The sequence below is a fragment of the Poecilia formosa genome, unplaced genomic scaffold (assembly GCF_000485575.1).
Source record: "Poecilia formosa unplaced genomic scaffold, Poecilia_formosa-5.1.2 Scaffold15, whole genome shotgun sequence".
NCBI lineage: Eukaryota > Metazoa > Chordata > Actinopteri > Cyprinodontiformes > Poeciliidae > Poecilia > Poecilia formosa.
In genome coordinates, this window is record NW_006799954.1 from 662,965 (window position 1) to 678,906 (window position 15,942).

Consider the following 15,942-nt stretch of genomic DNA (forward strand, 5'->3'; position numbering starts at 1 on the left):
TACCACTCGTGTGGTATTTTCATACCACACATGAGTGGGAGTAAACTGAATATCAGAAATGTTCAATTAGAAAATATTTAGAAAGTAATTTAAAAACTCCAGTATCCCCTAGAGAGAAGAAAACAGCATATCACAGTAAATTTGGATTCATAATTTGATTAGGCTGCCTCTGTGCACTCTGAGCTTATGGGCCATCATGGCGGCCCTGTGCGGGACGGGACTATCCAGAGGAGGGACCGGAGGGAGGAGCAGCTTGGAGCGATGACGCAGGATAGGAATGAGGGAGTGAATGTTCCGGGTCAGAAACTGGACGGGAGAGGAAATTAACTCCGGGACAAAACGAAAAAAACCAAAAAAAATCACAACATACCTACAGAATGCCACCCTCTGCTACGCAGAGATGTAACCCGTTGTTTTTACTCCGAAACTAGTTTTTTTTTGGCGGCGAAGGTCGAGAAGAAGAAAACACAGGTGCCAAACTACGAACTACAAAGTGAGCCAACGACGGAGAGCGGATTCTCCTGTTCGTCGCGACTTGCCGAACGCCAGCTCGGTAGCCACTCGTTCACACCCGGAGTTTCAGTGTTTACTTCGCGGCGAATTTCGCCTTCGCTTGTGCTCTGGTTGGTGAATCGAGTTTGAGGACTGTCCCGCCGTAGCAAACTGTTGCATCCCCCCTTTTCCTCCCCACAGTTTGTTTATCGCACGGATACGGGATTTATCTCCCTCTCCTTCCCCCCGCCGTGATGTTTCACTGCATCCCCCTGTGGCGGTGCAACCGTCACGTCGAAACGATCGATAAACGCCACTGCACTCTGAATTATGTTCCCGACGAGATTTATCGCTACGCCCGGAGTTTGGAGGAGCTGATGCTGGATGCCAACCAACTCCGAGACTTACCCAAGGTAAGCAGAAAGCGGCTTCCGCTCGTCCATTTAAATGACAAGTTCAGATGTATGGTAGAAAAAAAAAATGGCGTGTTTCTATTGATTAGAAATGTGTCCCAATGGTTAGTGATTCAGAGAACCGTACCGACAGAGCGGGCAGGGCATCCCGTGAGACAGCGGTGGGACACAGGGACAATAATTACGCAAGATCAGCAAGGCAGAGAGGTGGAAACTTTTCTCCTAAGCTACCTCCACCCATCACAGGTTAACTGAAAGTGTGAGACAGAAAGCGATAAACATTTTTATGAGATTTCCAGATGTTTCATCCCGACGGCAGATCTCTGTCTATATACCCAATAAATGTCAAGAGCTATTGACCTGTTGTGTTTAAGCTATTATCTTAAAAGAGGTTTATGATTCAAAGCCATGGCTGAATGCAGTGTTTAACTTCCTGAACAAAAAACAAACAAACAAACAAACAAAAAACCTGATAAATAAAGTCTCCATATAGGACACGATGACTCTTATTGCAGTTTGTAAGCTTGAGGTTATTCTCGTTGCACTATTTTTCTTAGAGATTAACACTAGTATTTTAATATATTTGTCAAGACTGTGGATTTTAGAGAAACCATGGTGCAAATTAGGCATGGTAGCTAGAGGAACCACTTCTGGTTTCAGTAATCACCAAACTGTTCCTACAATTTAACGTCCTTCTGAAGGAAGGAGTGTCACACAACCACTCCAATGCTTTCTGTGGTTGTTTGAACCATCCGGTAACACAGTCCCTTCCTGTTCACTGCCAGTCAGCTGGCTGAAAGAAGGCTACAATGGGTTTCTCCTTGCCTTACAAAATAAGTATGAGTAAAATGAGTAATGCATTTGCTATGCTATATGTGACTAGTATAAAAAACAGATGCTCATGCAGTAGAAACTGAATTTGTGTCACTCACCTTCTTTATTAAGGTTATGCTGTATTAAGCTAGAGTTGAGAGGTTATTAGTAACTGTATCTGGTAAAATACTGACTGCTGGCTATCCTGTATTTAATTCTAAAATCAATGAATAAAAAAAAAAGAAAATGTGCATACAGCAATTAATTCCTGTTTCTTTTACACTGCTAGTGTAAGGCCATGCTAATTTTACTCAAGGTTATCTTACTGTAAGAATCTTATACCACCAGCCCATGTCTGGTTTATATTTAACCATGCACATGGGATTGATATGACATGGTATCTTTTCACAAACGTCGTGAGATGTGACTAATGGGTATGGTTAAAAAAAAAAAAAGGAAATTACTTAACATATTTTGAGAGTACATCTGCTTTTGCTGCCCACATGAATCGTTTTATCTAACTCTGAAATATGAAACTGCATTTTTGACATGTTTTTTCTTATAGGTATTTGTGTCATCAGCACCTCAGCATGAACAGATGCTAATATGGTGGTAGAGTCATGTTCATTAAATTATAAAGTCTGTAGTCAGATTATTCTTTCTTGAAATTACTTTTTCTACTTATTTTGATTTGGCATGTGTTACTTTTACATTTATGTGACATTATTATTGATTTTTTTTATGATCTCGCATTGACTTGTGGACTGCTATAAATTAGGACCTTTTATTAACCCAAAACATTGCGGAGGGACTATCTGTTTGTAGACATTTTCTAGACCCACCACACAATCACATTTCTTTACTATAGAGTGTGAGAAAATTATAATCATCAGCAAGTATGAAATATCTTGCTGAGGTGGGAATGAGAGGATGCTTTGTCATATTGCCAAAAAGTTGGATATGTGAAGACCAAAACTGCTGAAATACAAACTAGCAAAGGATGTAAAATTAGAACTGTCCCTAAGGTTGAATCTTATTTCCATTTTTACTTTAATTTAGTGAAATAATGCTTCAATAAAAAAAAAAAAAATTTCTCACTACCATAAAACTGGGATGGTTATTATTATCTCCAGGCACAGGCTTTCCAGATTACATAAAGATAGAAGTTCTCAGTCACAGGGATTCTATTTTAGCTTCGCAGAAACCACAAAGAAGGACTGTTGACGAGCGGCGAGAGACATTTTTGAAAACTTGGGTTACACAAGTCTGCTCTTATATGCATCGGGGTTTTAAAAAAGTCTTCATGTCAGTGTTTGTAATCTAAGATGCCCAGTTTCTGTTGGTTTTCCTACCTTCTTATTTCTTGTGTTGCTGCGTTTGCTTTCTTAAACCTACCCAGGAAACTGTTTTAGTCGTAGAAAACATCGTCTGCTCAGCTCTTTGAGACACTGACCGTGTCCTTGCGATTGATGTCTCACTGTACTGTTAAAAAGCAAAGGGGTATGGTTACTAATTTATTGGATTCACAGCTGTTCTAGACAAGTGGGCGAAGTATGAAATGAGACTTTAGCCCCCTTGAGAAACTCTCCTGAGCTCATAGCTGCAGGCATTGTGTGTCAGGTGGGAAGCTTAGCTGGATTGAAGAACTATTTTGTTTTTGCAGCATTTTTTTTCCTGCATTGATATGTGTGAGGCATGATCACTTAGTCCTTGTAGCATTATTAACTTTGTGTACGGAAACCTCTTCATGCCTGTGGCACATTTCTTGGTTTCTTTGCTGAGGAACAGGTATCTGGACAGAAAACGAAGGACGGCATTATGTGTTCGGTTTTCACTGCCTCGATCAAGCTGTTGATTGTGTTGTGTTGGTTTTCCAATGAAGTCTTGGTAAAACGAGGACATGAGTAGTCACAATTAAAGTTTGTAAAACCATCAACCAACACAAAGGGAAGAATAAGACTAGATGCTTGGTAGAGGGAAGCAGTTTTTCCCCATTTGTGCTCGAAAGTTTGTGTTTAGCAGGTGCACTCTTATTGCGACAGGACTCATTAGCATGACTGCGAAACAGTTTAGTCACTTCGGGACTCAGTTTGCAAATATTCAAAGCATCTTCAGATAATGGAGCTGAATTATTTCCATGTCAACAAGATAAGATTTTATTGTGCTCCTTGGAATGTAAATTGAGTCTGAAGTGCTTGCTGACCGAACCCTTGCGGATGAACCTCAGGGCTCACTCTGCTCCTTCACCATGTTTTACTCAGAGGTTTTTCACTAGACGTGCCACTAACTTAATCATTGTATCAGGAGTGATGCAAGGGAACCAGGACACGACAACATGTTCCCAGTCAATCATTCACACCAGCAGGCGGATAAAAACACGCACCGGGAGTTTGAATGGGAAGAAAGGCGTGTTTGCAATAAAACAAGACAAGACAAGCTCAACTGGAGCGAATAGCTTCAATAGTTGTGAAAAGAGCAGGTTGAGGAGATAGACCAATGGGTTTATAATGTCCGGTCTGATTGTATAAATTCTTTTATACAATATGTTTATTGAGGAAGTTGAGCGGCTTGGCAAACATGAACTTGTTTCTCTAAAGTTATTCTTGCAGAATGTGAACGGTGTGCTTGTATGGGTTTGCAAGCAGCACTTTAATTTAAATGAAAAGGCCGACATTTGAGACTGGTTGGTTGCTGAGAGGCTCTTGCCAGTTTACCCAGTTTAAAAATGAATGCAGTTTCCACCTTTCCCAGCTAAGGTAAAGCTGTAAGACAGGAGGTATTATTATTTTAGCTGCAAAGCTTCCAATGCTTCAAATGTTAAAACGGTAAAATAAAGTGACCAGTAGTTTCTTGATGCATTTTCCACCCCAAAATCCACAATTTTTTTAGTGATTTTGGCTAAATGTAAGAAGAATTTAGACTTTTATGCCTCGTTCCCACAGGCCCTTTCAGTACGTTGCTTTGTCTGTTTCCAGGGTAAAAACCCGTAAGCGACCCGTACAGCACTGTTCCAGACCCTTCTTCAGCTGTAGGTCCAGAGTACAATGAAACAGTAATGTTATGGTGAAGCTACTCGCAAAGCTAATCATACAATATGAAAGATTGTTGTAGAATAATTTAATGACTGACTTTTTTTTACGTCATCGTGACTGACAACACTCTCTATAAGTTACACGTGAAGCATCACATGCAACTTATAAGTAACGATTCCTCATATATTATTGACATCAAGACTGCTGATGCAAAGGAAATGTTAAAATTAAGCATTTATCTCAGACTTTTGCTCGCCGACACAAGTTTGTGGTTTTATTTTAGTCCGACCTGCCGATTTGTAAAGTGCATCAGTTCCTCCGGAAGCACAACATGGTACTGCTACCATTACACTTCCCACGTGCACGGGTGTTCTTATTGTTGCAAACTCCCACCATTTTTGTCTAAATGACATAGCCAAAAACTTAAGTTTTAGTTTCATCAGACTACAAGACATGCCTTCAAGATGAAGGTATGTATCTCAGAGTGCATTTGAAACTGTAATCCGCCTTGCACGTAACTGATTGTGCAGATAAATAGGATATCTTCAGACATCTGGGATCCAGGGTGATCCAGACCTGTGGAGGTCCATCCTGGTATCTTGACGAATAGAAATAGTTTTGGTAATCTTCGCTGTCGGACAGCAAGGAGAAAAAGGTGTCTTTTTATTCTGTGCAAGTAGATATCTGGCTGCTGCAGAGCATTGTGAAATCAGCTGTTGTGCATCATTTGAAGCCTTTTGAATGTTTGCACACAGGGGTGGGGAGATTAGAGTAGAACAACATTGGGTTATTCAACAGGAAGCTGCGGCGTTTATAACTTGCATGAAGTGGCAAAGGAAGAGCTGCTGCGAGTGCCGGTGGTCAAACCGACAGACTAACTCTAATGTGATTACTGGAAAAAGCGCTGTAAAAGGTGGTGCAGTTGTCAAGAGTCTGACCAATTACTGGACTGTTTTAACTCGAGCACGTGCTGCGATATCTAACAGAGTGCCCTCTGAAGCTGTGTACGTATTTAATTGACAAAATATCAAACTATGAGGTCTCTTAGTTTGAACATTTGCCTCTGGTGTTGTGGCTTGGAAGTCAACTTAGATTTTTAGTCACCAAAAGAAAAAAAGGCCCAGTGTTTATTGAAATTTGTCTGCTGCTCACGCTCTTCAGAAACACGCATGCGGGTGAAACTGGTGACTCAGACGCTGTCTGTAGATTTCAGAAATAGCTGTGTTTTCTTGACCGGACCTGTTTTTGTTTTTCTTTGTCGTTCACGGTGGTTGTTTTGGGGCGGGGTGCTGATGACACTTAACGGGAAGAACAGGTTTGCAGTCTGGCCTCTGAGCAGAAATCGTAAAGACTGGCGCTGTTTTGAAGCCAACAGCTGATAAGACCAGAGACGCCGATCAAGCACACCTCTAAGTTGTTTCGATTATTGTTTTTCACCATCATAGAGGAAAAGACGCCATTTCTTTTTCTGAAGCTGACTTTTTTCTGTAGTTTCTGGTTTTGGTTTCATTTGGTCTGATCTCACTCAGTTGAAAGGAAAGGTTTTCAACTAAGAACAAGAGACAAACTTGAGCACTTCCCTTGTGGTTATTAAACCGGTTTTAACAGACCTGAAAGGGAAAATAATTATTGGAACCTAAATGCTAATCAAACATGGCACACAGGTTTGTTTGCAGGATGAAATGATGGATTAGGGGCTTTTCAAACTGTCTTAAGATGTTGGAATGTGTTTTGCTCCAGGGTGAAGTTTGACTTTTGGACTCTGGCTTTGTTTATTTTGCACGCATTATTTCTGTATCTGAATATCGTTCAGTTATTACAAGGAAAACAAGTTGCAGATGTTATTCAGAGCTGGTTGACATAGGGATAGGCAGTATGACTTAATAAATATATATTTTTTCTCTTTTTTTGTTTCTTAAATAAATTAGAAGTGACTGAAAAACATGCTTTTATTTCAATCATTCTTTTAGAAAATTGACCTGAATTCAAAGTTGAAATAAATACAAGCTGTAAATCATGGTGGCATATTCAATTAATCCAGTCCTGGGTTTACACTGAGGCCACATCTCCTGGTACTTTATAGACAAAGTAACCAGGCACAGTGTTAAAAATTAAGCAGTGGGAGCAATGATTACATTTTGTTAAATTCATACTAAAGATCAGAAATGGGTTCTTATAAGATTCTCAATGTATGAAAACTTTGAGGAAAAACTACCACTTTGATACAATTACAAAATGATCTTATGACTTTTATTTGGAACTAAAAAGCAACAATTATTCCTCCCGCTGCTAGATTCACTTGATTTTTTCAATTATAATAGTCGTGTGTTGTTCTTTTAATATATGGACACAAGCATAAAGAATATACTTTTTAAATTTAGTAGTGGTTTTCAATTGGTTACTGTGCAGAATATAATTCATTTTTGCCATTTTGCCAAACAAATGCCAAACAACTTGATATTAGCTTGTAAATTAGTCATGCTATCTGCTGTGGTAGAGCCTGCGACATACCAGTCGCAGCTTGCCCATTGTAACTTTTAACCTAGGTTATGTTATTCAGTATTCTCTCCATGGCTCAACTAGAAAATATTTCCTACATTTTATAAGTTAAAATAAAGGTGTGATTTTTTTTGATTTTTTTTTTTTAGCATGCAGCAACCTGTGGAGTAAGAGCAGTATTTGTTTTTTGCTTTGCTCCAAATGACTGGAGAAACCCCCTGGTTATTCCAGCACTTCCTCTGGTATCTCATTAAAACCTGGAAGAACAGAAATTGTTGCAGATTTTTTAATCCGCAACTTTTTAAAACTTTTTAAAATCTCGCTCTACCTTGATACCAGTAACCATGTATGTATATATATAAAATAAATTAAAGTCTGAAAGTGTAACTGTGTGTCAGTCTGACAGTAGGAAACCAAAAGAGGAACAACAGTCTAGTTTCCTCCTTAAAATATAACATCCTAGAACTGTTGACCTCCACATGTTTAAAGGTTTTAAAATCTTTACTCCTCCTCTCTCAGCCCCATAAAATATTAGTAGAACAAGTTTATTCATGAAGTGAAGCAACAGACATCTCTAAACGCTTTTAAGAAATAAAGACTTACAGTTAAATATAGCGTAGAATGTGTAGCAAACTAAGAGATTGATTTAATATTGAATATGTAGTGCAAAGTTAAGCGAAAGGCTTCATAGATAAGTCCTTATTGCTGTTGGTACCTGCGAAGCAGAGAAAATGCAAAGCCCCAAGGGAAAACTCCATTTCCTGCCAATATATTAAGGCAACCTGAAGCAATATTGTTAGCGAACTACTGCACAGCTATGCAGGCGAGTTTCTGTCTGTTCTTGTCAGGACATCAACTTTTTAAACTGATTTTGTCCTTTTTAAATTCGGATGTGCATTTCTTCAGAATGGATCGGTGAAGATGCCATTGGATTTCTTCGCTTTATGAAATGGAAGTGTGCGCGTAAATTAAAATGTGGGCTTCATTAGTCAGTTTTGCTTCAATTATTCAGACTGATTAAAACTGAAGTGGAGGCTCAAAAGCCACAGGATGAACTAAAAAAATAAATCGTGATGCGAAATCTCAAAGACGGACATGCACTGATGAGGCATTTTTTTTTGCAAATACCGGTTTATTAGAGGTGTCTGCTTGGATTTTGATCGATTTAGATTTTTTTTCTGAAATCTGACATTTGAGTGATTGATCTGCATGTAAGTCAGTTAAAGGCAAATTTGCTGATTTTTTATCTTTTGCTCTGTGTGCATAATTTCCCATTTGCTTCTTGTCCTTAGTCTTAATTTAGTGGGAAAATGATGAAAGACAATGACAAAGAAAAATAAAATAAAAATCTGTTTGCAATGAAGAGGTTGCATAATACCACAAGATTCTGATCACCTTATGTGCTGTCTCTATATGCAGGTTTGCATTTTTTTTAATTAATAAAAAAATCATGAAATGAAGCAGATTTATACCCCAGTTCAGCGTAGAAAAGCTTATCTGTAATTTTACCACCATGGATGTGTTGTATTGCTGTCTGGTGTGACAGCAAAGAGAGTCTGATGGAGCTAAATGTGTTTGAAAATCACTGATTTTATCTTTTGCTGTTGTATTTTGCAAACTGACGCAGCAAAAATATTAAGCCTCTGCAGTTTTTCCTCTTCTAAACGCAGCCACAAATTATCTGTGGCAGAGAGTATTTTAGTATCTCTCAAAGTGTCAGCAGATACTGAAATGCAATGTTAGTTTATCAAGCAGTTGTGCAAAAATAACAACCCAATCATGTGGACGTAATTGTTGATCTTTAAACTTAAAAACCGTTGCAATTTGTTCAGGATATCCACAGTATTTTTTTGTGTGCGGTTTAAAATGTGCTTTCTCATAAAAGGTTTAACTGATTGTATGTCGTTTGTTTTTTTCCAGCCACTTTTCCAGCTGTTGAAACTGCGAAAACTCACTGTGAGTGATAACGAGATCGCAAGACTTCCGTCAGAGATCGGCAACCTTACGGAACTAGTCGAACTGGATCTTTCTCGAAACGGTAAAAGAAAGAAAACACCTGTGCAACACCGAAGTGAACCTGAGTAGTCAAGCGATACGACTGTACTTCTGTTGATTTTTGGAAACATCTTTATTCCTAACAGCCTAAGCATCCTGCGTTGAGCAACAGTGCAGAATTCAGCAAATGAATCAACGTTGACAGGTTTACTCCTCATTTGTGAAGCTGATGTAACCAGAGAGCATAAAAACACAGAATGGTTTCCATTAGCATGAGGCTCTGTGGCTGCGTTGAATTTAGGGTGTAGAAATACATTCAGAAGGGAAACCAAATTCCAAGTTGTGCTCTTTCAGATGATTTACAGTAGGCTTAAAACTAATTTTTCAGTGAAGTTTTTAATGTCATGTCAGAAATCCTGTGACTTGCAAGAGAATACACCTTGATCTTTTTCCCATTTTTACCTGTTTTAGCTTTGAAACTTACTGTATTTTAACATAATTTTGTTGGATGGATCAACACCAACTATTAGATAATGAAGTAGAAGGAAAAAGTTTCACATATCATTCTTTTACAAATGGAACTGTGAGAAGTCTTCTTCTTTTTATCTCCCTATTCTGAGATCCATTGCCATTCATTGTATGTTGCACAACTAACAAGATTTCTTGTGTGTGTAATTCAATCTCAATGTAAATGAAAATGTTCTCAAAAGGTCTCAGAGGTTTTTTAGTGAACAAACAGCACCAGGAAGACAAAAGTTAATAGTTACTGTTGAATGTCTTTTTGTCAAAAAAAAAAAAAAGTACAATTTTGGGATTAAAAAAATAAATAAATCTACATTCCATAATCTGAATAAAAGATGAAGAGGGAGACCTCTCTACTAATCTACAGAAAAGTTAAAAATAACCAATCAGCTGTGATGATCATCCCTTTCTCGTTAGCGATATTTCGGATCCGTTATGGTGCAGGCAAAACATTTTCATCTACTCCCTTGAGTATTTTTCATTCATAATTCAGGTTTTAACAGCAGCCTCACCTATTAGTGTCTATTCTAGGCAGTTTTTATTTGAGTTCTTCTGCTTTACAAATAAAAAAAGAAGGGTGGAAGATGTTTTTTCATTGAACAAAACTATCCGGAACATTTATATGGATTTGCAAATAAGTGAGAATGTGTGTGCTCACACTGTTGAGCTGACTGTAGCTCATTGTCAACACAGATGCATTTAAATGTTTCATCTCCCGTGTACTTCACACAGGATGTGATTTTAGTTTATAAATCTTTTTCTTCTTTTGTGAATTTCGCATGTCACCTTCATGAAAACAGTTTTGTAATGTCTCATTACTTCTGTATCCTACATGTCTTATTAACAAAGATTTGCTTTTTCCTTTATTCAGATATTATAGAACTCCCAGAGAACATTTCAAACTGCAAATCCCTGCAAGTGGCAGATTTCAGTGGAAATCCATTATTAAGGTAACTTAATAGATATTATCTCTTTTTTTCCAAAATTAATTTTAGGGCTCAGTTAATTTGACAATACTGTAAATGTTTGCCTGCATTTCCCTACAGTAATGAAAAACACTTTGCATTGTTCATAGATTTTCAACTTCCTTTGCTGTTTTATTCACCGTTAGAAACATTTATGGGTCTAACATTTTGCGCATTGAGCTTCTTTTTTTAGTTGAAATCCGGTCTAATCAACACCTCAGCGTGTGCAGCGCCACACGCCTTTGACAGTGTGATGTTTAGGAAGCTTCAGTGGGTGGAAGCAAAAGTCTTTGCAATTCAATATTTTACACATTTAACCCCATCAGCCCTTTTTCCACAGTAGGGACCCAATTTTCCACTTGTGCATCGCTTGTATTCCAGCACTTATTTTGCTGTGGTTCGTCTCTGGGTCTGTTGGGATGCGAAGCAATTTTGTCCATCAGTCTTAGAGAAGAAAAAGGTGCAGTGGGTAGAAAGAAATTAATTGCAAGAGCATAATAAACCTATCCTAACCAGTAGCATTAATTTCAGTTTTTCCTTGGGGCCTGGCCAGCTGATTCACATTTTAATTGATTCTCCATCTTTTATTTTTCCAATGCACAGCTGATGTTTTGAAGGTCTTGAATCCAATACAACATGGATATATATAAAAAAGAAGATCATATATAAATTATTTTCTTACTTAGATTGTGCAACCATGTTTGTAAAAAGCAAGCTTTTAGGATTCTAGAAATCATGCCCTGAAAAAAGACAGACCTTTAAACCTTATCTGATTTTGAGCTTGACCATTTAGACCCTCATTTCATGCCCACATTTCGCCATTTTGTTCCTTTCTATACCCACTGAATCCATTTAAACAAACCATTTAGCACCAGATGCACTTATTTATTTTTCTTGTTAGTTTATCATTTTGATTAATTATGAAAGTAAATTCACATATAAATTCTCAGATTTCATCCCCTTCTGGTAGTTAGTATTTATTGGGGTCACGTGCTCACATTTTCTTAAATGAGCAAATGTTTGCAGATTTCTTTAATTCATATGTTGTCAAAGCAGGTCCAAATTATTGTATGGTTGTTGTGAAGGCTCCTATGACAGACAGCTCCGTTTTACATATTCAAAGGTCAGAAAAATACATATATTGCATATAATTTGGAAGTCTGAATTATGTTTTTGGTCCAAATGTTGCAAGGAAATTGTGTTTTTTTATAGTTTTTTTAATAGGAGGCCAATAGGATGCCAAGCGCAATTAGTTTTGCATAATGTGTCTCCTCACTAATAAAACAGGCATAATGAATCTAAAAAGCTTTAAATTATAACGTAGTGTGCAAAATGGTAGTAGTTGCTCCTAAAAGTTGGGTTAGTAAAAGTATCTCTACTGAAGAAGTGAAATGATGAAGTTTGCCCAAAGTTCCTAACCAAAACCTTTGCTTCATGTCATTTTTACACCCCAAGAACAGGAGAAATCATTTGGATTATTTGTTAAAACATTCTGGACACTGATCTGCAAATGTATTTGGATTCTCAAATTGTGCTTTCTGTCTCTCTTTTTTTCCAGGTTACCCGAAAGCTTTGCACAGCTTCAACACCTAACAACCCTCTCTATCAATGATATTTCATTGCAGACTCTTCCAGAAAACATCGGAAGGTAAGGATTTGGACTTTATGTGCATGAGGAGTTGGCATTTATCGTATCGTATCACATAACCATAGGACTTTTATTTATTGTTGTCCCAATAAATTCCAATTAATGCTGTTTAAAAAACCCTAAAACTGTCCGTGTTGTTGGGATTGTTATTTTTACTCTGTCAGTCCGCTGTTTATTCAGTGAGAGTCTAAGAAAGGAAAAATGACTGTGAAAATATGATTAAATGGTAGTTACTGTGTCCAGTTGATCAACAAATCACACTTCATGTGACTGGTGTCCTGAAGAAGAATTTTATAAATGGGTGTGTTTTTCTGCACACCCATTTTCTACAAATGGGTGTATCTACACACCCATTTGCAGTGTATAACAGTGAGCAGTGATTGTCCACTGTTTCCTCTTTCCCCGCTGCTCCTTCCCTGCATGTGTGGTGTGTGTGGGGCAATGATTGCTACGTCAGCCAAAAAGTTACCTAAAAAAGAAGTAATAAATAGTTCTTACTGTCACTTTTATTGGTATCACAACAGTAGCAAAAAACATTGTGATCAAACTTTAAGTCCGTATCACCTATCAGACAATAAAGAACATTACTTGCTTCAAAATGTAGCAGCCTTTCTTTTTGTGAATAACTCATGTGGGCTGTGAAACAAGCTTGCATACAATTGTTTCTGTTGTTTTAAATCCACTGGACTTTAAACCTCCCACACATTCTTGTTTTTGTTTCAGAAAGACATAACTATGTTCCTTTCAGATCATAACTGAACGCCCAGCTACTGAAATGCTGTCAGGAACAGGAACAGACACAGGAGGTCTGCTGTCTTTCATTGTCTCGATTTCTTCCCCAAACAACCACATCGCTGCTTCCAGATACATTAGTCACTGTCTGTTTCTGGGCTGCACTGTCTTAGTTCATAGTTCCCGAGTAGTGAATGACACGTCTGCCAATATTCTGCCTCTTGTAAGCTTGTCTTTATTGTGGAGTTGAGCTGTAAGTGAATTTAATAACAAAGCTATGAGTTTTTGGATGAAGGGGCCACAGGGGATGTTTTTTTTTTTTAAAAAAAAAAAGGTCTGGAATGCAAGGATAAACTGGATTTGAACCTTACAGGGGAAGGATTTACAGAGATGCAGTTAATGAGAAAATGTATGGCGCTGGTTCGGGATTAGCATATGGCATGCTTTTCTTCAATTTATTTATTTGTTTTTCAATTTTTTTAAAAGGTTTTCATTGGCTCTAGTGGCCTTTATTTGAAAGTGGGTAATGAGAGAGGGGGAAGACATGCAGCAAGGGTCATCAAGCTGGGACTAAGGCCACATGGGCCACAATAAATATGAGAAAACTAAGCCTGGGTATACATGTTTAAATTTATTGTGGAGATAAGTACGGTCAAAATATTTACATAGACTCAGAGATATACCCATACTCTTTTTTTATTGCTTTTGAAGTCCTATAGTGAGAAATCTCACACCGTTTGTAGAAATCAATGAGCTGCTGGCTTAATTCTGGCTGCATATTTGACCAGTCTTCTTATTGAAAGTGGGAGAGGTCCTTTTTTTGTGGTTGTTTTTGGAGCATCATATCCAAATCCCATTCAGACGTGTTTTTGACAATTGTCTTCTTGGAACCATCTAACTTTAGATTTGTGGTCGTAGACTTTGTGCAATGCATCAACACCACTGTCGATCTTCAGATCTCAGTGAAGCTTGACGGTGTCTATGCTAAACTCTGCACAGCAACACTAGTGTTTTAGTATTTTCCAGTTTATGATGGACTGGAGCCACAGTGATTCCTGTTTCGCTCCAAAAACATCCTGACCAGCTTCCTTTCATTGCAGAGGACAGCTTGTCGTTTTTGTGTCTTTGTATCGTTATCTTTCATGTCTAGTTCCTTTGCTGACATTAGACTTCTTTGTCTACTTCAGCTTTAGATACATTTGAAGGAAAATTCAAAATTATACTATCACTAGAAAACTGCTGTTGTTCTGGAATAGTGAAGCTGATAATCTATGATGTGAACATGTTTTGTGTAACGTAAAGGTGAATAATAACTGTACGGTTTGGTAGGTTCTATGGATAAAGAAGTTATTCAAGGCAGTTTTATGAATCCGTTTCATTCTAAGAGCTGTTCAATATTCTGGCTTATTTTTTTAAATTTATTTTTAAGACGCCAGTATGGAGTAATCTAGGAAATATTACATTCATGTTTATGATCAGTGAAAATTATTTTCCCAGATGTTAGTGTTCACAGCCCTGGAGAATCTACTTCACATTAGATGAAATATTTTTTGTTTACTGTTCAGGTTCTGGCTTGAAAAACTCCATATGTTCAGGGATTATGGATGGCTACGGGATGAAACTGAGAGAGCTGTTCATGCCGTCATCCTTTTGTTTTATTTTGGGTTGCACTCAGCATCCCGTTCAGTAGCTTAAAAACCCAACTCTAAAAATAGTTTCACCAAACTAGGTAGGGATTTAGTCCTCTTTGGATTAAGCGTTGCAACTTTGAGAGATTCGTTCGTGGATTTGTTTTGGGAATCCTCATTCAGAGCAATTTTCTTGCACATCCCAAATTACTTCAAGATAAATTAATGTAAAAACAGGTTGCAGCAGTGTTCAGAGTGTCTCCCTCCTTTGCCCTGGAGTAGAGCCTATTCCCTAAACACATGTTGTATTTCTCTTTTATAACACATTGGCTGGAATGTCTGCTCTGTGTCGAGGGAGAAGGTAATGAAAAGCAGAACCCAGTTGGCGTAAAAGGCTACAGGTTTTCAGAACAGATAAGATAAATGAACGAGGGGTTACAAGCCAGCAGTAGTTTATCTCTGGGATTGAATTTTTTTTTTTTTTTTTTTTTCACTGACGAGAAATGTGTTCGGTAGCTTAGGGATCTGCTGTGGTCAGAAAGAATACAAAGAGTCATTAAGAAGAAGCTAGATTAAATAGCAGTTGTATTTCATTTGGGATCAGGTGATAATCTCTTTGTGGTTCAAGAATGACTTTATATGGTTTAATGTGGGATCCAGTGAGAAAATACAAGATAATGGTTTTCTCCTTCACTCAGCCTGGTGAGAAAGGCTTATTTGCTTGAACTCTGCACAGACGGGAAGGCTTATGCTTCAATCACCAAATGACATTTATTATCCTGCATTGTTATGCAATAGGCATAAATAAGTAAGAGCGTTATCTCAGTTTTGAAGGAAAATGATGCGCTGTTTGAGAAATTGTTTGGGCACAAGTAGACATCTAAAACATGTTGATGTGCATTTGTGTTCCCCCAAAGTCTGATACCCCAAATAAAATCCATTGCAGTCACTTGCCATCAGAAGTTGGGTAGTTAATCAACAGAATGCACCCGGGTGTATTTTATGCCTAAAATGTTTACAGCTGTTCTGTGAAGACCACAGAGGTTTGTTAGAGAAAATCATCAAACAAGCAGCATCAAGAAGACAAAGGAGCACAGCAGACAGGTCAGGGAGAATGTCCTGGTGAGCTAAGGGCTTGTAGGATATAAAACAATATCCCAAGTTTTAAAAATCTCAGAGCAATCCATTCTTCTGAAATAAAAA

The 15,942-nt window shown here is 37.9% G+C and overlaps 1 protein-coding gene across 1 annotated transcript in view; it reads left to right on the plus strand.

Moving 5' to 3' along the window:
- The first annotated feature begins 242 nt into the window (after positions 1 to 242).
- Positions 243 to 15,942, plus strand: part of lrrc1 (leucine rich repeat containing 1) — a 27,621-nt gene continuing 11,921 nt past the window's right edge. Inside the window, exons 1-4 of the mRNA XM_007546149.2 lie at positions 243 to 905; positions 9,170 to 9,287; positions 10,638 to 10,716; positions 12,290 to 12,379. Coding sequence (XP_007546211.1) covers positions 747 to 905; positions 9,170 to 9,287; positions 10,638 to 10,716; positions 12,290 to 12,379 — 446 coding nt within the window. The 5' untranslated portion in view covers positions 243 to 746. The remainder of the gene's footprint in view (positions 906 to 9,169; positions 9,288 to 10,637; positions 10,717 to 12,289; positions 12,380 to 15,942) is intronic.